Source organism: Oncorhynchus mykiss, chromosome 12, assembly GCF_013265735.2.
Source record: "Oncorhynchus mykiss isolate Arlee chromosome 12, USDA_OmykA_1.1, whole genome shotgun sequence".
NCBI lineage: Eukaryota > Metazoa > Chordata > Actinopteri > Salmoniformes > Salmonidae > Oncorhynchus > Oncorhynchus mykiss.
In genome coordinates this window covers 45,581,066-45,603,830 of record NC_048576.1, presented here as the reverse complement: position 1 = coordinate 45,603,830, position 22,765 = coordinate 45,581,066, and the positions used below count along the sequence as shown (strand labels likewise).

The 22,765-nt window shown below is 48.5% G+C and overlaps 1 protein-coding gene across 1 annotated transcript in view; it reads left to right on the top strand.

Moving 5' to 3' along the window:
- The window catches only part of LOC110537679 (ceramide synthase-like), a 53,311-nt gene extending 40,241 nt beyond the window's left edge, over window positions 1-13,070 (top strand). The window contains exon 5 of the mRNA XM_036937650.1: window positions 9,959-13,070. Coding sequence (XP_036793545.1) covers window positions 9,959-10,279 — 321 coding nt within the window. The 3' untranslated portion in view covers window positions 10,280-13,070. The remainder of the gene's footprint in view (window positions 1-9,958) is intronic.
- Window positions 13,071-22,765: the final 9,695 nt, after the last annotated feature.

Below are 22,765 nucleotides of genomic sequence, written 5' to 3'. Positions count from 1 at the left end.
TCTGTGTGTGTGTGTCTGTCTCGGTGTCTGTGTGTGTCTGTATCGGTGTCTGTGTGTCTGTCTCGGTGTCTGTCTCGGTGTCTGTCTCGGTGTCTGTCTCGGTGTCTGTCTCGGTGTCTGTCTCGGTGTCTGTCTCGGTGTCTGTGTGTGTGTCTGTCTCGGTGTCTGTGTGTGTGTCTGTCTCGGTGTCTGTGTGTGTCTGTCTCGGTGTCTGTCTCGGTGTCTGTGTCTGTCTCGGTGTCTGTGTCTGTCTCGGTGTCTGTGTCTGTCTCGGTGTCTGTCTGTCTGTCTCGGTGTCTGTGCATGTCTCTGTCTCGGTGTCTGTGTGTCTCTGTCTCGGTGTCTGTGTGTGTGTCTGCCTCGGTGTCTGTGTGTGTGTCTACCTCGGTGTCTGTGTGTCTCTGTCTCGGTGTCTGTGTCTGCCTCGGTGTCTGTCTCGGTGTCTGTGTGTGTGTCTACCTCGGTGTCTGTGTGTCTCTGTCTCGGTGTCTGTGTGTGTGTCTGCCTCGGTGTCTGTGTGTCTCTGTCTCGGTGTCTGTGTCTCTGTCTCGGTGTCTGTGTGTCTCTGTCTCGGTGTCTGTGTGTGTCTGCCTCGGTGTCTGTGTGTGTGTCTGTCTCGGTGTCTGTGTGTGTGTCTGTCTCGGTGTCTGTGTGTGTGTCTGTCTCGGTGTCTGTGTGTGTGTCTGTCTCGGTGTCTGTGTGTGTGTCTGTCTCGGTGTCTGTGTGTGTGTGTCTGTCTCGGTGTCTGTGTGTGTGTCTGTCTCGGTGTCTGTGTGTGTGTCTGTCTCGGTGTCTGTGTGTGTCTGTCTCGGTGTCTGTGTGTGTGTCTGTCTCGGTGTCTGTGTGTGTGTCTGTCTCGGTGTCTGTGTGTGTGTCTGTCTCGGTGTCTGTGTGTGTGTCTGTCTCGGTGTCTGTGTGTGTGTCTGTCTCGGTGTCTGTGTGTGTGTCTGTCTCGGTGTCCTGTGTGTGTGTCTGTCTCGGTGTCCTGTGTGTCTGTCTGTCTCGGTGTCTGTCTGTCTCGGTGTCTGTCTGTCTCGGTGTCTGTCTGTCTCGGTGTCTGTCTGTCTGTCTCGGTGTCTGTCTGCCTCGGTGTCTGTGTGTCTGCCTCGGTGTCTGTGTGTCTGTCTCGGTGTCTGTGTGTCTGCCTCGGTGTCTGTGTGTCTGCCTCGGTGTCTGTCTCGGTGTCTGTGTGTGTGTCTGCCTGCCTCGGTGTCTGTGTGTGTGTGCCTGCCTCGGTGTCTGTGTGTCTGTCTGTGTGTGTGTGCCTGCCTCGGTGTGTGTGTGTCTGTCTCGGTGTCTGTGTGTGTGTCTGTCTCGGCGTCTGTGTGTGTGTCTGTCTCGGCGTCTGTCTCGGTGTCTGTGTGTGTGTCTGCCTGCCTCGGTGTCTGTGTGTCTGTCTGTGTGTGTGTGCCTGCCTCGGTGTGTGTGTGTCTGTCTCGGTGTCTGTGTGTGTGTGTCTGTCTCGGTGTCTGTGTGTGTCTGTCTCGGTGTCTGTCTGTCTGTCTCGGTGTCTGTCTGTCTGTCTCGGTGTCTGTCTGTCTGTCTCGGTGTCTGTGTCTGTCTCGGTGTCTGTCTCGGTGTCTGTCTGTCTTGGTGTCTGTCTGTCTGTGTGTCTCGGTCTCTGTCTCGGTGTCTGTGTGTCTGCGTGTGTGTGTGTCTCGGTGTCTGTGTGTGTCTGCCTCGGTGTCTGTGTGTGTGTCTGCCTCGGTGTCTGTGTGTGTGTCTGCCTCGGTGTCTGTGTGTGTCTCTGCCTCTGTGTCTGTGTGTGTCTGCCTCGGTGTCTGTGTGTCTCTGTCTCGGTGTCTGTGTGTCTCTGTCTCGGTGTCTGTGTGTCTCTGTCTCGGTGTCTGTGTGTCTCTGTCTCGGTGTCTGTGTGTCTCTGTCTCGGTTTTCTGTGTGTCTCTGTCTCGGTGTCTGTGTGTGTCTGCCTCGGTGTCTGTCTCGGTGTCTGTGTGTGTGTCTGTCTCGGTGTGTGTCTGTGTGTGTGTGTCTGTCTCGGTGTCTGTCTGTCTCTGTCTGTCTCAGTGTCTGTCTGCCTCGGTGTGTCTCTGTCTCGGTGTCTGTGTGTGTCTCTGTCTCGGTGTCTGTGTGTGTCTCTGCCTCGGTGTCTGTGTGTGTCTCTGCCTCGGTGTCTGTGTGTGTCTCTGCCTCGGTGTCTGTGTGTGTCTCTGTCTCGGTGTCTGTGTGTGTCTCGGTGTCTGTCTCGGTGTCTGTGTCTGTCTCGGTGTCTGTGTCTGTCTCGGTGTCTGTGTCGGTGTCTGTGTCTGTCTCGGTGTCTGTGTCTGTCTCGGTGTCTGTGTCTGTCTCGGTGTCTGTGTCTGTCTCGGTGTCTGTGTCGGTGTCTGTGTCTGTCTCGGTGTCTGTGTCTGTCTCGGTGTCTGTGTCTGTCTCGGTGTCTGTGTCTGTCTCGGTGTCTGTGTCTCGGTGTCTGTGTCTCGGTGTCTCTGTCTCGGTGTCTGTGTGTGTCTGCCTCGGTGTCTGTGTGTGTCTGCCTCGGTGTCTGTGCGTGTGTCTGCCTCGGTGTCTGTGCATGTCTCTATCTCGGTGTCTGTGTGTCTCTGTCTCGGTGTCTGTGTGTGTGTCTGCCTCGGTGTCTGTGTCTCTGTCTCGGTGTCTCTGCGTGTGTCTGCCTCGGTGTCTGTGCGTGTGTCTGCCTCGGTGTCTGTGCATGTCTCTGTCTCGGTGTCTGTGTGTCTCTGTCTCGGTGTCTGTGTGTGTGTCTGCCTCGGTGTCTGTGTGTCTCTGTCTCGGTGTCTGTGTGTGTGTCTGCCTCGGTGTCTGTCTCGGTGTCTGTGTGTGTGTCTACCTCGGTGTCTGTGTGTCTCTGTCTCGGTGTCTGTGTGTGTGTCTGCCTCGGTGTCTGTGTGTCTCTGTCTCGGTGTCTGTGTCTCTGTCTCGGTGTCTGTGTGTCTCTGTCTCGGTGTCTGTGTGTGTCTGCCTCGGTGTCTGTCTCGGTGTCTGCCTCGGTGTCTGTCTCGGTGTCTGTCTCGGTGTCTGTCTCGGTGTCTCGGTGTCTGTCTCGGTGTCTGTGTGTGTGTCTGTCTCGGTGTCTGTGTGTGTGTCTGTCTCGGTGTCTGTGTGTGTGTCTGTCTCGGTGTCTGTGTGTGTGTCTGTCTCGGTGTCTGTGTGTGTGTCTGTCTCGGTGTCTGTGTGTGTGTCTGTCTCGGTGTCTGTGTGTGTGTCTGTCTCGGTGTCTGTGTGTGTGTCTGTCTCGGTGTCTGTGTGTGTGTCTGTCTCGGTGTCTGTGTGTGTGTCTGTCTCGGTGTCTGTGTGTGTGTCTGTCTCGGTGTCTGTGTGTGTGTGTCTCGGTGTCTGTGTGTGTGTCTGTCTCGGTGTCCTGTGTGTGTGTCTGTCTCGGTGTCCTGTGTGTCTGTCTGTCTCGGTGTCTGTCTGTCTCGGTGTCTGTCTGCCTCGGTGTCTGTCTGCCTCGGTGTCTGTCTGCCTCGGTGTCTGTGTGTCTGCCTCGGTGTCTGTGTGTCTGCCTCGGTGTCTGTGTGTCTGCCTCGGTGTCTGCCTCGGCGTCTGTGTGTGTGTCTGCCTCGGCGTCTGTGTGTGTGTCTGTCTCGGCGTCTGTGTGTGTGTCTGTCTCGGCGTCTGTGTGTGTGTCTGTCTCGGCGTCTGTCTCGGTCTCTGTGTGTGTGTCTGCCTGCCTCGGTGTCTGTGTGTGTGTGCCTGCCTCGGTGTCTGTGTGTCTGTCTGTGTGTGTGTGCCTGCCTCGGTGTGTGTGTGTCTGTCTCGGTGTCTGTGTGTGTGTGTCTGTCTCGGTGTCTGTGTGTGTCTGTATCGGTGTCTGTGTGTCTGTCTCGGTGTCTGTCTCGGTGTCTGTCTCGGTGTCTGTCTCGGTGTCTGTCTCGGTGTCTGTCTCGGTGTCTGTCTCGGTGTCTGTGTGTGTGTCTGTCTCGGTGTCTGTGTGTGTGTCTGTCTCGGTGTCTGTGTGTGTCTGTCTCGGTGTCTGTCTCGGTGTCTGTGTCTGTCTCGGTGTCTGTGTCTGTCTCGGTGTCTGTGTCTGTCTCGGTGTCTGTCTGTCTGTCTCGGTGTCTGTGCATGTCTCTGTCTCGGTGTCTGTGTGTCTCTGTCTCGGTGTCTGTGTGTGTGTCTGCCTCGGTGTCTGTGTGTGTGTCTACCTCGGTGTCTGTGTGTCTCTGTCTCGGTGTCTGTGTCTGCCTCGGTGTCTGTCTCGGTGTCTGTGTGTGTGTCTACCTCGGTGTCTGTGTGTCTCTGTCTCGGTGTCTGTGTGTGTGTCTGCCTCGGTGTCTGTGTGTCTCTGTCTCGGTGTCTGTGTCTCTGTCTCGGTGTCTGTGTGTCTCTGTCTCGGTGTCTGTGTGTGTCTGCCTCGGTGTCTGTGTGTGTGTCTGTCTCGGTGTCTGTGTGTGTGTCTGTCTCGGTGTCTGTGTGTGTGTCTGTCTCGGTGTCTGTGTGTGTGTCTGTCTCGGTGTCTGTGTGTGTGTCTGTCTCGGTGTCTGTGTGTGTGTGTCTGTCTCGGTGTCTGTGTGTGTGTCTGTCTCGGTGTCTGTGTGTGTGTCTGTCTCGGTGTCTGTGTGTGTCTGTCTCGGTGTCTGTGTGTGTGTCTGTCTCGGTGTCTGTGTGTGTGTCTGTCTCGGTGTCTGTGTGTGTGTCTGTCTCGGTGTCTGTGTGTGTGTCTGTCTCGGTGTCTGTGTGTGTGTCTGTCTCGGTGTCTGTGTGTGTGTCTGTCTCGGTGTCCTGTGTGTGTGTCTGTCTCGGTGTCCTGTGTGTCTGTCTGTCTCGGTGTCTGTCTGTCTCGGTGTCTGTCTGTCTCGGTGTCTGTCTGTCTCGGTGTCTGTCTGTCTGTCTCGGTGTCTGTCTGCCTCGGTGTCTGTGTGTCTGCCTCGGTGTCTGTGTGTCTGTCTCGGTGTCTGTGTGTCTGCCTCGGTGTCTGTGTGTCTGCCTCGGTGTCTGTCTCGGTGTCTGTGTGTGTGTCTGCCTGCCTCGGTGTCTGTGTGTGTGTGCCTGCCTCGGTGTCTGTGTGTCTGTCTGTGTGTGTGTGCCTGCCTCGGTGTGTGTGTGTCTGTCTCGGTGTCTGTGTGTGTGTCTGTCTCGGCGTCTGTGTGTGTGTCTGTCTCGGCGTCTGTCTCGGTGTCTGTGTGTGTGTCTGCCTGCCTCGGTGTCTGTGTGTCTGTCTGTGTGTGTGTGCCTGCCTCGGTGTGTGTGTGTCTGTCTCGGTGTCTGTGTGTGTGTGTCTGTCTCGGTGTCTGTGTGTGTCTGTCTCGGTGTCTGTGTGTGTCTGTATCGGTGTCTGTCTCGGTGTCTGTCTCGGTGTCTGTCTCGGTGTCTGTCTCGGTGTCTGTCTCGGTGTCTGTCTCGGTGTCTGTCTCGGTGTCTGTCTCGGTGTCTGTGTGTGTGTCTGTCTCGGTGTCTGTGTGTGTGTCTGTCTCGGTGTCTGTGTGTGTGTCTGTCTCGGTGTCTGTGTGTGTGTCTGTCTCGGTGTCTGTGTGTGTGTCTGTCTCGGTGTCTGTGTGTGTGTCTGTCTCGGTGTCTGTGTGTGTGTCTGTCTCGGTGTCTGTGTGTGTGTCTGTCTCGGTGTCTGTGTGTGTGTCTGTCTCGGTGTCTGTGTCTGTCTGTCTCGGTGTCTGTCTGTCTGTCTCGGTTTCTGTCTGTCTGTCTCGGTGTCTGTCTGTCTGTCTCGGTGTCTGTCTGTCTGTCTCGGTGTCTGTCTGTCTCGGTGTCTGTCTGTCTCGGTGTCTGTCTGTCTCGGTGTCTGTCTGTCTGTCTTGGTGTCTGTCTGTCTGTGTGTCTCGGTCTCTGTCTCGGTGTCTGTGTGTCTGCGTGTGTGTGTGTCTCGGTGTCTGTGTGTGTCTGCCTCGGTGTCTGTGTGTGTGTCTGCCTCGGTGTCTGTGTGTGTCTGCCTCGGTGTCTGTGTGTGTCTGCCTCGGTGTCTGTGTGTCTCTGTCTCGGTGTCTGTGTGTCTCTGTCTCGGTGTCTGTGTGTCTCTGTCTCGGTGTCTGTGTGTCTCTGTCTCGGTGTCTGTGTGTCTCTGTCTCGGTGTCTGCCTCGGTGTCTGTGTGTGTGTCTGCCTCGGTGTCTGTGTGTGTCTGCCTCGGTGTCTGCCTCGGTGTCTGTGTGTGTCTGCCTCGGTGTCTGTGTGTCTCAGTGTCTGTGTGTCTCTGTCTCGGTGTCTGTGTGTCTCTGTCTCGGTGTCTCTGCGTGTGTCTGCCTCGGTGTCTGTGCGTGTGTCTGCCTCGGTGTCTGTGCATGTCTCTGTCTCAGTGTCTGTGTGTCTCGGTGTCTGTGTGTGTGTCTGCCTCGGTGTCTGTGTGTGTCTGCCTCGGTGTCTGTGTGTCTCAGTGTCTGTGTGTCTCTGTCTCGGTGTCTGTGTGTCTCTGTCTCGGTGTCTCTGCGTGTGTCTGCCTCGGTGTCTGTGCGTGTGTCTGCCTCGGTGTCTGTGCATGTCTCTGTCTCAGTGTCTGTGTGTCTCGGTGTCTGTGTGTGTGTCTGCCTCGGTGTCTGTGTGTGTCTGCCTCGGTGTCTGTCTCGGTGTCTGTGTGTGTGTCTAACTCGGTGTCTGTGTGTCTCTGTCTCGGTGTCTGTGTGTGTGTCTGCCTCGGTGTCTGTGTGTCTCTGTCTCGGTGTCTGTGTCTCTGTCTCGGTGTCTGTGTGTCTCTGTCTCGGTGTCTGTGTGTCTCTGTCTCGGTGTCTGCCTCGGTGTCTGCCTCGGTGTCTGCCTCGGTGTCTGTCTCGGTGTCTGCCTCGGTGTCTGTCTGTGTGTGTGTCTGCCTCGGTGTCTGTCTGTGTGTGTGTCTGTCTCGGTGTCTGTGTGTGTGTCTGTCTCGGTGTCTGTGTGTGTGTCTGTCTCGGTGTCTGTGTGTGTGTCTGTCTCGGTGTCTGTGTGTGTGTCTGTCTCGGTGTCTGTGTGTGTGTCTGTCTCGGTGCCTGTGTGTGTGTCTGTCTCGGTGTCTGTGTGTGTGTCTGTCTCGGTGTCTGTGTGTGTGTCTGTCTCGGTGTCTGTGTGTGTGTCTGTCTCGGTGTCTGTGTGCGTGTCTGTCTCGGTGTCTGTGTGCGTGTCTGTGTGTGTGTCTGTCTCGGTGTCTGTGTGTGTGTCTGTCTCGGTGTCCTGTGTGTGTGTCTGTCTCGGTGTCCTGTGTGTGTGTCTGTCTCGGTGTCCTGTGTGTGTGTCTGTCTCGGTGTCCTGTGTGTGTGTCTGTCTCGGTGTCTGTCTGTCTCGGTGTCTGTCTGTCTCGGTGTCTGTCTGTCTCGGTGTCTGTCTGTCTCGGTGTCTGTCTGTCTCGGTGTCTGTCTGCCTCGGTGTCTGTCTGCCTCGGTGTCTGTCTGCCTCGGTGTCTGTCTGCCTCGGTGTCTGTCTGCCTCGGTGTCTGTCTGCCTCGGTGTCTGTCTGCCTCGGTGTCTGTCTGCCTCGGTGTCTGTCTGCCTCGGTGTCTGTCTGCCTCGGTGTCTGTCTGCCTCGGTGTCTGTCTGCCTCGGTGTCTGTGTGTCTGCCTCGGTGTCTGCCTCGGCGTCTGTGTGTGTGTCTGTCTCGGCGTCTGTGTGTGTGTCTGTCTCGGCGTCTGTGTGTGTGTCTGTCTCGGCGTCTGTGTGTGTGTCTGTCTCGGCGTCTGTGTGTGTGTGTCTGTCTCGGCGTCTGTGTGTGTGTCTGTCTGTCTCGGCATCTGTGTGTGTGTCTGTCTGTCTCGGCGTGTGTGTCTGTCTGTCTGTCTCGGTGTCTCGGTGTGTCTGTCTGTCTCGGTGTCTGTCTGTCTCGGTCTCTGTCTGTGTGTCTGCCTCGGTGTCTGTGTGTGTCTGCCTCGGTGTCTGTGTGTGTGTGTTTGCCTCGGTGTCTGTGTGTGTGTGTCTGCCTCGGTGTCTGTGTGTGTGTCTGCCTCGGTGTCTGTGTGTGTCTGCCTCGGTGTCTGTGTGTCTCTGCCTCGGTGTCTGTGTGTCTCTGTCTCGGTGTCTGTGTGTGTGTCTGTCTCGGTGTCTGTGTGTGTGTCTGTCTCGGTGTCTGTGTGTGTGTCTGCCTCGGCGTCTGTGTGTGTGTCTGTCTCGGCGTCTGGGTGTGTGTCTGTCTCGGCGTCTGTGTGTGTGTCTGTCTCGGCGTCTGTGTGTGTGTCTGTCTCGGCGTCTGTGTGTGTGTGTCTGTCTCGGCGTCTGTGTGTGTGTCTGTCTGTCTCGGCGTCTGTGTGTGTGTCTGTCTGTCTCGGCGTGTGTGTCTGTCTGTCTGTCTCGGTGTGTCTGTCTGTCTCGGTGTCTGTCTGTCTCGGTGTCTGTGTGTCTCTGTCTCGGTCTCTGTCTGTGTGTCTGCCTCGGTGTCTGTGTGTGTCTGCCTCGGTGTGTGTGTGTTTGCCTCGGTGTCTGTGTGTGTGTGTCTGCCTCAGTGTCTGTGTGTCTCTGTCTCGGTGTCTGTGTGTGTGTCTGTCTCGGTGTCTGTGTGTGTGTCTGCCTCGGTGTCTGTGTGTCTCTGTCTCGGTGTCTGTGTGTCTCTGTCTCGGTGTCTGTGTGTCTCTGTCTCGGTGTCTGTGTGTCTCTGTCTCGGTGTCTGTGTGTCTCTGTCTCGGTTTTCTGTGTGTCTCTGTCTCGGTGTCTGTGTGTGTCTGCCTCGGTGTCTGTCTCGGTGTCTGTGTGTGTGTCTGTCTCGGTGTGTGTCTGTCTCTGTCTGTCTCGGTGTCTGTCTGTCTCTGTCTGTCTCAGTGTCTGTCTGCCTCGGTGTGTCTCTGTCTCGGTGTCTGTGTGTGTCTCTGTCTCGGTGTCTGTGTGTGTCTCTGCCTCGGTGTCTGTGTGTGTCTCTGCCTCGGTGTCTGTGTGTGTCTCTGCCTCGGTGTCTGTGTGTGTCTCTGTCTCGGTGTCTGTGTGTGTCTCGGTGTCTGTCTCGGTGTCTGTGTCTGTCTCGGTGTCTGTGTCTGTCTCGGTGTCTGTGTCTGTCTCGGTGTCTGTGTCTGTCTCGGTGTCTGTGTCTGTCTCGGTGTCTGTGTCTGTCTCGGTGTCTGTGTCTGTCTCGGTGTCTGTGTCTGTCTCGGTGTCTGTGTCGGTGTCTGTGTCTGTGTCGGTGTCTGTGTCTGTCTCGGTGTCTGTGTCTGTCTCGGTGTCTGTGTCTCGGTGTCTGTGTCTCGGTGTCTCTGTCTCGGTGTCTGTGTGTCTCTGTCTGTCTCTGTGTGTGTGCGTCTCTGTCTCGGTGTGTGTGTGTGCGCGTCTCTGTCTCGGTGTATTTGTGTCTCGGCCTCCGTGTGTCTGTCATCGGATCTCCACCCAATTGAGATTCGGCAGTGCCTGAGACCTGCGTGTTCCATCAACAAAACACCAAATTATGGAATTTCTTGTGGAAGAATTATGTTCCATCCCTCCAATAAAGTTCCAGACACTTGTAGGAATCTATGCCAAGGTGTGTTGAAGCTGATCTGGCAGCTTTGGCGGCTCATGGTGGCCACGCCCTATTAAGATGCTTTATGTTGATGTTTCCTTTATTTTGGCAGGTAGCTAGCTGTATGTACTTGTATCCATACAGATACTCACTAAATAAACACTCCTGGTATATGTTTCACTAAAAGAGCAAAGAGCAGTGAGCCTGCTTGGTCTCCAGCTCACTTTCTGCTGACTTCTGACTCTTCATTCAGTAGTGCCACTCTCTGCTCTCTTGCTTAGTGTCCTCTGGTGGACCAGACGGGTACTGCAGAGCCACTGTCAAAACACACAAGACCACACACACATGGGCACTGTTAGAATGCCTCCTTCGCTTCCTGTAATAGTGTATCTATCAACAGATCTACCATGATGCATGGGTACCACTTCATAGCTTTCACCAGTCCAGTCTTCAGATCAGTGATTACATCATGGAAGGAAGAATGTATTTTCAAAGTATTCGAACAGGTCCAGGGATTCCAGCCCAGTTTTGCTCACTTAGAATTTCAAGACTGTTTGACCATATAATGACCTTTTTTCTCTCTCTTTGTCTCCTTTCAATATTCTCCCAACACATCTCTCCCTCATCCTCCTCTCCTATCGTTTCTCACAGCTGGGTCTGCAGGACTGCTGGATCCATAAGGCCAATGGGGGCATGGTGTTGCTCAGCTTCTTCCTGTGTCGAATCGCCCTCTTTCCCTACATGTACTGGGTCTACGGCCGTCACTACGGCATCCCCGTCTACGGCGTGCCCTTCCACCTGACACTGTCGGTCAACCTGGGCAGCCTGTGTATCCTGGCGCCGCAGGTCTACTGGTTCGTGCTGCTCTGCCGCAAGGGCTGGCGGCTCTACCAGCGCCAGTGTCACTCCTCCCCCCTGCCCCCACCTAGCCCCCCCTCCCTCACGGACAACCAACCCAAGGGAAATGATTAGAGCTGGAGAGCTCACTCCGTCACCATCGCTCTCTCTCTGTTCTTTCTCGGTTCCTTCTACTCTATATGCGCTCGAGTCACACAAAAATGAACCACCATCGACTACTACTTACTACTTCTACTGCAGAAGCACTTCGGCTACATACCACAGTCTCCACAAAACTACTACCGTTACTACTATGATTCCACTAGTACTGCTACTGCTCCTCCTCCCCCTGAGCCCCCACCCCCATGTTTCCCTTTTGCTTCGATACTACTGATCGCTCCATGCCCAGTCCAAGCTCTACTCCATTTTTTTTGTTTTGTGTGCTCGTGTGCTTGGATTAGAGTGATTGGACAGGGGTTATATTTGTAGTGCTACACTGGAGTTTCCCTAAAAGATATGAAGAAGACCGAGAATGGAGGTCCTGGCTTTTTTCGGCGGGGAGGTGGTGATACACTCCCCCGGCCCCTCCACTTCATCTATTACTTGCTCTGCTGATTGGAAGATCAGTTAGTGTAGATGAATGTGTATGTAGAATTTGTTGATTTATTTTGTTTTGTCAATGGTTTTTATGTCAAGTCCTGAAGATTCACATTTTATGAAGTGTTTGTCCACCCACCCAGTCCTCATCTTTAAAAGACCGCCGGCGGGAGAGGAGGAGAAGTGGGAAAGGGGACTTGGCATGCAGATAGTAATGGTGACAAGGCTGGGTGGAGGGGTGGAATGGGATGGGGTGTTTACAAACTAAGATAGGTACGGGTGTCACCTCATCTACATTTGAAGGAGAAAATGAGAAATAAATGTTTGCACCAAGCTCTTTGCACCAGCATAGCTACACAAAAACCCATTTAATGTGATTGGATTGTGGAACTCCACACTCCTTTATCCACCTCAGCGCCTCCCCATTGTCCTGTTTCCTAATTCACAGTTCTCCATGGCTGCCGCCGCTGGCCAATCGGTGTGCCTGCAGCGCGCTCGTCTTCCTCCTTTGTTGTTTACGGCCCAACAGGGTTCTGTGTGCTGCCCTGCTGCGTCTGTTTACATGAATTCTCTAAACCCACGCACCTCAGTGTCACACAGGGTGGGGCATCACAAACTAGGAGCCTCTCTCTATATTATGTGCTCCCTACCTAAAGGGGGTGGCTTAGCAAAAGCTTTGTCCGTATGTTTACATACACAAGACTTCTCTGGGAGCGCTGTAGCAGCATTAGAAGGAATGGGATTGCTTGTTTAGTCCCGGGTTTGACTCCATTGCAACAGCTGAAGCTGCTTTTAATGGGTGGAGACAAGACTTCACGGTCACTCGACGTCAAGTTTGCGGGGTGGGAGTGGTGGGGTGATTCTTTTAGGTCAATGCTGCCCTCTGGCAACAGGGGTCTGGGGGCCACATGGGAGGGGCTTGTATACCACTGGGCATCCCTTTTTAAGGTCACATTGTGTCCTCCAGGGACCGGCCCACTAGGTGCCAGTTGGAGCAATAAAACAGACGGGGTTGAAAATGGCGAGGACAATTTAAAACCCCATGTAGTAGAGATTAACCTGATGTTTAGATTAAAAAAACAGTAATGTTCCTAGCATGATGCTGGAGCAGGATGATTACACAGCTGCATGCGGCCCTGCTCCAAAATTATACTCTATTTTCAAACAGAAGATTGTCGAATAGAATAAGAAAGGCTTGATGGTGGCGATACACTCATTTCATGTATTCTACTTTTACTCATGATTGCCTTTTCTGGGGATTAATTATGAGTTTTCCCCGACTTGGTTGGCTCCTTAGAACAGGTCAGCAAGCAGGAAACAACCCCAGTTTTTTTTTAAGTAACTGTCCAGTGAAAATATCACTTTTAAAAGTTCATATTCTGTTCACTCGTACCCAAATGTTGACTCATCCTATAGTTGTATTTGTGGCCAAAGCATAAATTGGAGGGGAAAAAAACACCTCAAAATTGTACCTAGAGCTGGGACGATAAGCAGAAAATTACCGACATTACCTTCCCCTTACCGAAGCATTTTGCATACATCAGGAATTTTCTGTGATTTTGCTATACAATGTTTCTGTAGTTTGTCCTAAAATCATTATATGGTCAACAGTAATAGCCTATGCATTATGTTGATTCCTGCTTGTCCCTGTTTTGCTGTTGGCTGCTGACACCCACTGCACACGGCGGAGGAGAGATGCATTCTGAGAAGCACAAGCATATGGCCGTTGCTCAAAATGCTATTTGGGGGGGGGGGGGGGGGAATACCGTTTTCAAAGCAACTACTTTTGTTGTAGTAAGAGAGGAGACACAGCTTTCTGTGAGTATATCATGTATTTATCACCTCAATTGAGTTCATGGAAACACTTTACAACCGGAATAGGCTGTAGTTAGTATGGTTTCGATGCAGTGGAGATGAGCAGAGCCCGCCATTTGCAGTTAATATGCCTACATCATGTAGCCTAGGCCTAGCGGTGGAAAGTTTCTGTAGGACATTCGCCTACGTTTACTGATAGCCATGTAGGCTAATTATTTATTCTATATAGCAACAATATCCTAGTTAGAGTTAGCAATCTAGCTGTTTTGAGTTCCCACATCCTCAGGTGGTGAATAATATAGCCTTTAGGCCAATCTGCACAAAGATGTCGTCAAAAATACACCTGCTAATATTGGATCATATTTGAATAGGTTACAAATCAAGATATCTCATGCATTTCCTGGATATGTTAGATGAAATGGCTTACTTTTTGAGTCAGGCTGCCAAGTGTCACTTGGCACTGAAAAATACATTCTCGAGAGCCCTGCCGCTAATGTAAAGTAACTGTCCATTTTTTTAAAAAAAAGATCATTGTATTTGTTATCGAGCAATATTGTTACATTTATTGCAATACTACTTTTTGTCCATATCGCCCAGCTCTAGCGCCTCCCAATTTTTATTTCTATAATTTAGCGCAGAATTATCATTGGAGCATTTTTTGTGATTTTTTTTTTTTTTACATTATCATGATATGGGTTTTTGTCCATATCGCCCAGCTCTATAGACAGTTTAAAAAATGCTAGCTATTTCCACATAGAGGATGACGTCATCCCAGCAGTCTACTCGCATTAATATTTTTTGACTGGTCGACGCCCACACCATTCGGCTGTTTGGGTACACCCACACCATTCCAAAACAGAAAATATGCTTTTTAACATAATTACATTTTTGGGGAGAAGAAACAATACCAGTCATTGTAATTAATTATAGGTCATATTTCATAGAAATCTGGACACTGGCCAGTTACTTTAAATGTGATACATCTTATCATATTGTCCACAAACCAATAATACCTTGAATACTTTCCCAGAGTTTTATGTTGTCTTTTAACCTACTCGTCCGTAGCCTTCAAATATGAAGGCAATAGTTCTGTATAAATTAAACACTGTTAACTTGTAGATAATTATTACTAATTTACTAGTAAATTGAAGTGCTGGTTATTTTAGCCAGAGTGCCCATCCACGGCATGTGTTTTATAGTGGCAAGGAGGAACTGACGCTTGTTGGCATCAGTGCTGCTAGCATGGAGCACCAATCACATAGCTGTAAATACAGGATAATAATAACTAAATATGTTTGTTTTTAGAGAATGCATTACCATATGCACATTTTTTTTATGACGACAACCTTGATAATGAGAAGCTTCTGTAGATTCTGTTAGCACTTTGAAAAGTTTGAGGCCGTGAGAGGTGCATTTATATCACGTACACACACACTATTTCTGCTGAAACTCAACACATTCTTCTAGTTTTAACACCGACCAGACTTAAGAAGGCTGCCCTTGGCAATTGGATACATTTGAGAATGGAGGGAAGTTTTTGTGTGAGGACCAAAACAACTTTGCTTCAAACCTACATGCCCTGACCACATTTTAGCTTGAGCAAATCATCATGTATTTAATCAACGTTATCTGGTCTTAGAGGCTATTTTAATAAGTATTGGGCCCCAGATGCACCTTTGCATCAGTTTTGTCAACGTGGCCCTGTCCACTGAAGTTCTGTCTGCATGTTAGGTTGCATTTTGGGGATTCTGCTGTCCTCTGTAGGAGACTGATGCATTGTGGGGACTCTGCTCTCTTTAGGAAACTGCGGCATTGTAGGGACTCTGCTCTCCTCTCTAGCGGACGGTTGCATTGTGGTAACACTGCTGTACTCCGTAGACCCCTGCATTGTGGGGACTCAGCCATTTTCTGCTGAGAAACACTCCAGTCCGGGAAAGGACCAAACCAGGCCACTGTGCTTCCGGGGCGGCGCTGGAGCAAGAGCAGAGCAGGCAGAAGGCTGGGGAAGGGAGGAAGGGAAGCTGAGTGCTGCTGCTTTTAAACGATGGGCTTGTTTGTCTGGTTTGGCCCGGACCCCGAGACTTAGGCAAAGAGTCCAGCTTTATCAATATGCCCCGACTCGTGTCTTTTGTCTGTCTGTCTGACTGATGCGACCACAGATCTCCATACAGAAACATCCCGGGCCTTCTAATTGTGCGCTCTCACTCTCTTGTCCTCCCTATTTCTCTCTCTCCCTTCCTGTCTCTCTCTTTCTCACTCACTCCTCGTACCCTTACTTTACGTTTACCAGCATTGGGGAACATCCCACGTATGCGCCACGTCTATTTCTATGGGCACAAGCACTGTTCATGACAAACTGTTCACACCTCTCTTGTTGGTGGAGAGAATGCAGGTTTAAAGCTTATTTCCTGCAATTCTGCCAAAAAAATATATATATATTATTAATTTTTAAAAAGAATTGTAAATTATTTCTTTATTTTAATTATTTTTTTGGTCCAGGGGTGCAAAGAAAATTGTTCAGTTTTAATACAAATGTTTTTGCAGTTCCATACATTTTGCCATGTCTAATGTGTGTTCATGTGATATTGAATGACAAAAAAATTACAACAATATCTATGAGCTAAATTTTTTTTAGCTGAAATGGGATAGTTGATCTGGACATTTATAACAAGTTGTAAATAGCTCTTTAAGGTATGCAATGACTAACATGACAAGAGGACCTGATGATGCACTACCCAATTTCAAAATTGCACCTTGAGCATTCTACTATTACAGCTCTCAAGAGTAAGTTTTTAAAGCTGGACTGTGTTCCTTAAAAAAATGATGCCGCCCTTAGTTTGGGAACCACTGATCTAGATGAGCCGTTGCTGGCATCAGGTGTCCAGTCTCTCCACTCAGCAGCTCAAGAGTCCAGGGAACGCAGGGTTAATTAGGCTACAGGGCCATTTCCTAACAAGGCCAATCAAGCCATCATGGCTTTAAAAAGGCTCTCTGGATGTACTGCTCACAGTGACACGCCTAAAGGACAGACTCTCCATCTGTTCACATGGGTTACCTCCCAACTGGCACCCTATTCCCTATATAGTGCACTACATTTGACCAGAGCCCTATTTTATGTACTGCACTTGATTTTATGTAGGCCTACTTTTAATGCAAGATGTCCTTGACTATCTTGAAATGTGTACCCAAGTAAAATGTATTATTATTATTGGACCAGAGCAGAATCTGCGTGCCCTCACAAGTCAATGCCACAAATGTCCTCATGATGCAGGACCGCCGCAACCAATCACCTCACAATACAGGACAACCACTTTTGGGAACCTTATATGGTTGACATCGACATTTCAGAGACATTTTCCCCCATCTTGAAGTGTTTTTTTATTGATTTGATATGTAAGACCATGACAGATAGGGTTTGGCCTGAAAAGGTGAAGGTGACATTGATGGTTTAAGAGATTTCCATGGTATACCTTTGAAATTTCCCTTAGTCTGTTGCAAGCTCACGGTCGACGTCGTCGTAAGGTATGAGGCAGATTATAGAGAGCTAGTAGTCTCGTACACTTTGACGTGTCGCTAAAGTGCAATCCCCCGCCCCCTACCCTGACATCCAATCCAGAGCCTTCAAATCATGCATAGGGTTCAAGGGTCTGCATGCAAAACACATATCCTGTTAATCATCTTTATTTTAATTCTTAATCCGGACAGATTTGTTTTGTTATAATATATGAAGTCTTATGTTCGGCCTTCTTGGAGGCTCCTCTCTTTGCTCAGGGTTTGATGAAGATGTTAACATATAACTGTATAACTTAGATTTGTTTTAAAAATTGTGAAACGAGTTACGATGAAAACAATGGATTCTGAAATATGAAAATACCTGGAATGGCATGCGGTTTTCTCCTGCTTGTGCCATTGTTTTCTTCTTTGCTTTCTTCCAAATGCATTTTGACATGGCTTGTGGTATTGCAACCTGTAGGGTTGGTAGACCAAAGATTGTCAGGCACTTTAGTCAACCCCCCTCCCCCCAGACTGCATGGGGCAGTGTCTCCCCTTCCCACTAACACAACCCTTATCCCAGGTCAGCATCCATCCATATCCAGTCTATGTAGGAGCCTCGGCACAGTGAAGCGTAAGTTGTGCATTATCAGTGTGATCAGGATTAATGGCTGTGCATAGGTGGAACATTTTAGCTGGGGTTTTGCTGCTTTGATTTCACACATATCCACACAGGGCCGGTCCCTCTTATCAAGGGACTCACAGGGGCCTGGTAGGTGTCGAGGGTATGGCCCACTGACTGGCTGGCCACTGGATTCAAGTTCAAACTGAATTGGGTTACATTTCTATAACTGGGCTTTTTTAAAATATGCATTTTATCCGTTGCATGCATTTCCTTTGTCCTCTTTGTACAATACTACTACACATCTTCTTTTCAAAAATCCCCCATACTTAAATTTTTTACCCCGTTTTCCTCCCCAATTTCGTGATATCCAATTACGATCTTGTCTCATCGCTGCAACTCTCCAACGGGCTCGAGAGAGAGAGAGAGGCAAAGGTCGAGTCATGCGTCCTCTGAAACATGACCCGCCAAACCGCTCTTTTTAACATGCGCCCGCTTAACCCGGAAGCCAGCTGCACCAATATGTCGTAGGAAACAGTTCAACTGACGACCAAAGTCAGCCTGTAGGCGCCCGGCCCGCCACAAGGAGTCCCTAGAGCGCGATGAGCCAAGTAAAGCCCCCAGTGGCTAAACCCTCCCCTAACTCGGACGACGCTGGGCTAATAGGGCATCGCACAATGGGACTCCCAGTTACAGACGGTTGTGACACAGCCTGGGATCAAATCCGAGTCTGTAGTGACGCCTCAAGCACTGCGATGCAGTGCCTTAGACCGCTGCGCCACTCGGGAGGCCTTATATTTTTTTAAGACAAAGGGTGTTTGTCAACTCCTTTGGGGGGTCTTCCAATGTGCTTCTCTCTTCCATCATCACGGTTTGGTTAAAGTTTTTATATACTCAAGTTCCTAATTTGTTTGCTGTGCTTTGTTTTTTTGTGGATTTAGACTCTCTCTATGACAGTACACGGTGTACTGTTAACGTTTTCTGTCCCGAATCGGACGTCCATCCTCACAATAGTGTCTGTCACCTTTTGGCTGTGTAATTTACTAAATACAGCTTATTCACTACCTTCAACACTCCCTGCCTCCTGTTATTTTTGATAACATTATCAGATTTTTTCATATATATTTATATATCTGATTTTGATATATACATATATATATACATATATATTACGGTTTTTTTTGTTTGTAGTGTGCCCTTTTTGAGGAATTTCTTATCTGAGAAACAAATGGGCTCTTTAACTAACCTAAACATTGATTGAGAGGAATTATTTTGTTGCAACTTGTAAAAGACACCCCATAAAGACAAATAAAACTGATTTGATGAATCCTTTTAAACCAGAATCTGTGTTAATTGCTGTACATGCCTCTGCCTCAATTTTCTGAGAACACTGTCTGCAGTAGGCATGAAATCGAAGAACATTCTCAGAGGGAATCACGGAAAACAGAGTACCTCCCTGTTTCAATCTGAAGTCTAAGAATTTTCGTTTCCCATTTTGCCTTGGTGTGTCCCAATGAACACCACCCAGAGGTGCGTTCAGTACGAAAGAACGTTGTTCAATGTTTAATTTAACGGAAAAGGTACTGTACTGGACATCTATTTTGAAGAACGATGTGATTATGGTGGCCCAGAGGGTGATTGTGTATGGTGTGCTTCATGAGCACACCATACATGTTCACACCCATTTTGATCAGGCTACACCCACCCAATGGGAGCAAACATTCTTCAAAAGCTGTTGATGAACGCGGTGCACAGTTTTGGGAAAACATGCCATTCAGTACAAACCTTCAAGCAAGTAGCTAATGTTGAACCTAACTCAGAGGTGGGAAATTATTTTGGCTTGAAGCCCACGTCGGGATGTAAAAATTAAACGGAGGGCTGCACAGATTCTTTGGGGACCGATTTTTTTTGTGCCAAAACCTATTTGCAGGCCAGAAAAAAAGGGTAGTTATTTGAATTGAAAATATATAGGTCCATTAAAACTATATAGAAAGTATGTAGAAATTATAGAGGTTCAAGTGTGGCCTGGAGTTCCCAAAATAATAACCCCCCCCCCCACTCCAATCTCCCATGTATTAAATGGGCTTGCGGGCTGCATCCGAGCTGTAGTTTTCCCACCCCTGACCTAATTGAATGCACCCCTGGTCTCTGTTTCACTGGACAAGTGAAACAGAGACCAGTGAAAGCTAGTTTCCGGCAGGCATCCTTTGTTGTATAGTTTCCACCTAGCCTATCTTTTCATATAAGTGGAGATGAAGGAGAGAATGCCACTTAAGGTTCATCTCAATAAACTGATGTTTCTTTCCTCCCACGTTCCTAGCCTGGTACCAGATCTGTTTGTGCTTTATAGCCAACTTCTATAGTCGGATATCTACTAGAGTAACAACAAAAACCACACACATTGATATGAGACCAGGCTGCCACAGCAAATTTAAAGCATAATGTTCTCTCCAAGACCAACAGAGGGCAATCACACACAACACAATGAGGCACCTGAGTGGGACTGAACCACAGGAGGTTGGTGACGCTTTAATTGGGGAAGACGGGCTTGTGGTAATAGCTTGAGTGGAATGGTATCAAACACATACTTTCCATATGTTTGATGGCATTACATTTACTCTGTTACTGTATTATGAGTCGTCCCCCAGCAATAAATTGCTTAAATTTTTTTTTTAAAGAGATGTTCAGATCTCCACATTTTGGCGCAGGTCTCCAGTTGCCATCAATGGATGATTTACTTGCGTCGCGCATGGATCTTCAGTCAAACTACCATTCATCGGATGAGTATCGGTGTTTGATAGAGCAGATTCTTATTACCCCTGCAATGGGAGAGGCTATTTCTATGTCCTGTACAGTTGTGGGAGCAGGTGGAGCCCATAAGGCAGCTCTATTTGGGCCAGGAAGAAGCCCTTGTTATCATGTGCCTCATATCTGTCTCTGTCAGTTTGACCCTATTGATGGCTACTGGGTTTATACTTATCTAGTTGAATCTTCTTAAAATGCCACTTAGAAGCTTCCCCTTGATATAGAGAAAAAAATATTCCTTGATATTTGCATGTCTGGAGGGTATGCGCAGTGTAGTGGTGAAGGTTACACCATATTGCTTCCACCTTACATATCTGCAAACATTGAAGGGTCAGGGCCAAGGGGGAGGGGAAAAGTACGTTTTGGGACTGGCTCTGTTCATTCTCACAGTCAGGTTAAACTATATGGTGCCAGGACAACAACCTCTCCCTCCATGTGAGCAAGACAAAGGAGCTGATCGTGGACCACAGGAAAAAGTGGGCTGAACTGGCCCCCATTAACATCAACGGGGCTGTAGTGGAGCGGGTCGAGATGTTCAAGTTCCTTGGTGTCCACATCACCAACGAGCTATCATCGTCCAAACACACCAAGACAGTCGTGAAGAGTGCACAACAAAACCTTTTCCCTGTCAGGAGCCTGAAAAGATTTGGCATGGGTCCCCCATCAAAGTTCTACAGCTGCACCATCGCGAGCATCCTGACCGGTTGCATCACCGCCTGGTATGGCAACTGCTCGGCATCTGACCTTAAGGCACTACAGATGTTGTGCTACAGTGTTGTAATGTGACTATCATTAAATGTGAAAACTTATATTATCAAATACATTTTCTCTAATTATTCCTTATGTGATTAAACTAATCATGTACACTTTAATTAACTAGGAAGTCGGGGCACCACGGGAATATTTAGAGTTTAAAGAGTCTCTTTCCCGAATTAACTCTTCAGATATGTTCATATCTTATCGATTACAGTCTTCTATTAATGTATTATTACCTCATCAGTCTCATTCCTGAACGTCGCAAACCCTTGGATTTATGCACGAACCCTAATATAAATCATGAATCAGCTATATACAAATTGACTTAATTATTTATTTACTAACTAATCAATCATAGAATTACATAAAACACACACAGTAGGTCATACATTGGTTTCTAACATGACACAAAAAAGTCCATAGTTGACGAAACCGGTATGAAGGCTTGGTAGACAAAGAAAAGTTGGGGACAGCTCAAAAAGCGGGAAACTCAGAGTGGACCCACGGACATACAGTTGACTACACTCATGGAAATGCTAATTCTTTGAACATGCACAGCCACTCATTCGAATATAAATTGCAATTGTATATATTGACGAGTGTCTGCCTTTGTTGTCTTTCTGTGGTCGCTGGTCCATCTGCTGGATAGATTGTCAACAGAAAGTCTCTGGATGTCCACCAGAGATCAGTCTTTCGTAGTTGTAGCTTGTTATAATGAATGCGTCAGGTGTAATCATTTGGTCGTTCGGTAGTGAATGGATCTTTCAGAGTACCATTGGTAAACGCATTCGATCTAAGAACAGACTAAAGTATTTCAACAGCTGCAGACTGAATAATTGGTCTTTAGTTTGTAGATTTCTTAACCATTTCAGCGTGGGGATGATATCCACGTTCTCTGGTCTTGTCCTTTGTTAGAGTTGTAGTTTCAACCATTTTGCAACATCCGGCTCATGCCTTAGTCTGCTTGGTCTGTGGAGTGGTAGCCATTCCAATGTGGAGACCTTGTCCCTGCATTCTCTTGACTAAATGTACATTTTGTCTTGAGTCATTTTTATTAACTGTGGAAAGGAGTGTTTCATGACATTTGGGTATAATGTCTGTGCTCACGATGGCGTGGCCACTAACTGGATAAACTTTACATGAAAAAGTATTTTCTCATTTAGAAGACTAACATCACATTTCATCTTCTCACAAATAGTTTCATATTTAATCATATACGTTCCCCTAGAGTTGTGACCCTGACAACTGGGAAATAGATACATTAAGAGAAACAGTTATGTTGTCCTACCATCTTTAGTTGCGTCACAAATTATTAACACATTTGACAGGATTGTTCTTTAAATACACATGGACAATTTCTACTTTTTGGAATGCATAAATGTTGTTGCATTATTCAGCCTTTTGAGGTTACCGTACTACAAAGTATTTCTCTGTGGTAACAAAGGGATTCTCAACTTTCATTTTGGCAAAGTGGGGAAAGTAGTTTCGGTATTTACGTCCATCATAAACCTGTAATGGGAGAGAGCGAGAGATAGTGCATACGGCATCACTGGGGCCAAGCTTCCTGCCATCCAGGACCTATGTAATAGGCGGTGTCAGAGGAAAGGCCATAAAATTGTCAGACTCCAGTCACCCAAGTCGGACTGTTTTCTCTGCTACTGCACGGCAAGCGGTACCAGAGTGCCAAGTCTAGGACCAAAAAGCTCCTTAACAGCTTCTAACCCAAGCCATTAGACTGCTGAACAATTAATCAAATGGCCACCGGACTATTTACATTGACCCCCCCACCCCCAGTCTATTTGTTTTGTACACTGCTGCTACTCGCTGTTTATTATCTATGCATAGTCAGTTCACCCCTACCAACATGTACATATTACCTCAGCTAACCTGTACCCCCGCACCCTGACTCTGTACCCCCTGTATGTAGCCTCGTTATTGTTAATTTTTATTATTTTTTACTTTAGTTCATTTACTTTAGTTCATTTTACTTTAGTTCATCTGTACGCTCTCATTGGCTGGCTCTCGCTTCACTCTCGTGGCCAAACCCACTGGCTCCAGGTCATCTACAAGTCTCTGCTAGGTAAAGCGCCGCCTTATCTCAGCTCACTGGTCACCATAGCAGCACCCACTCGTAGCACGCGCTCCAGCATGTATATCTCACTGGTCACCCCCAAAGCCAATTCATCCTTTGGCCACCTTTCCTTCCAGTTCTCTGCTGCCAATGACTGGAACGAACTGCAAAAATCACTGAAGCTGGAGACTTCTATTTCCCTCAATAGCATCAGTTGTCAGAGCAGCTCACAGAACACTGCACCTGTACCAAGCCAATCTGTAAACAGCCCATCCAACTACCTCATCCCCATACTGTATTTATTTATTTATCTTGCTCCTTTGCCCTCCAGTATCTCTACTTGTACATTCATCTTCTGCACATCTACCATTCCAGTGTTTGCACTTACTGTATATTAAGAGGTTGACCGATTTTAATCTGAATGGCCGATTTAATTAGGGCCGATTTGAAGTTTTCATAACAA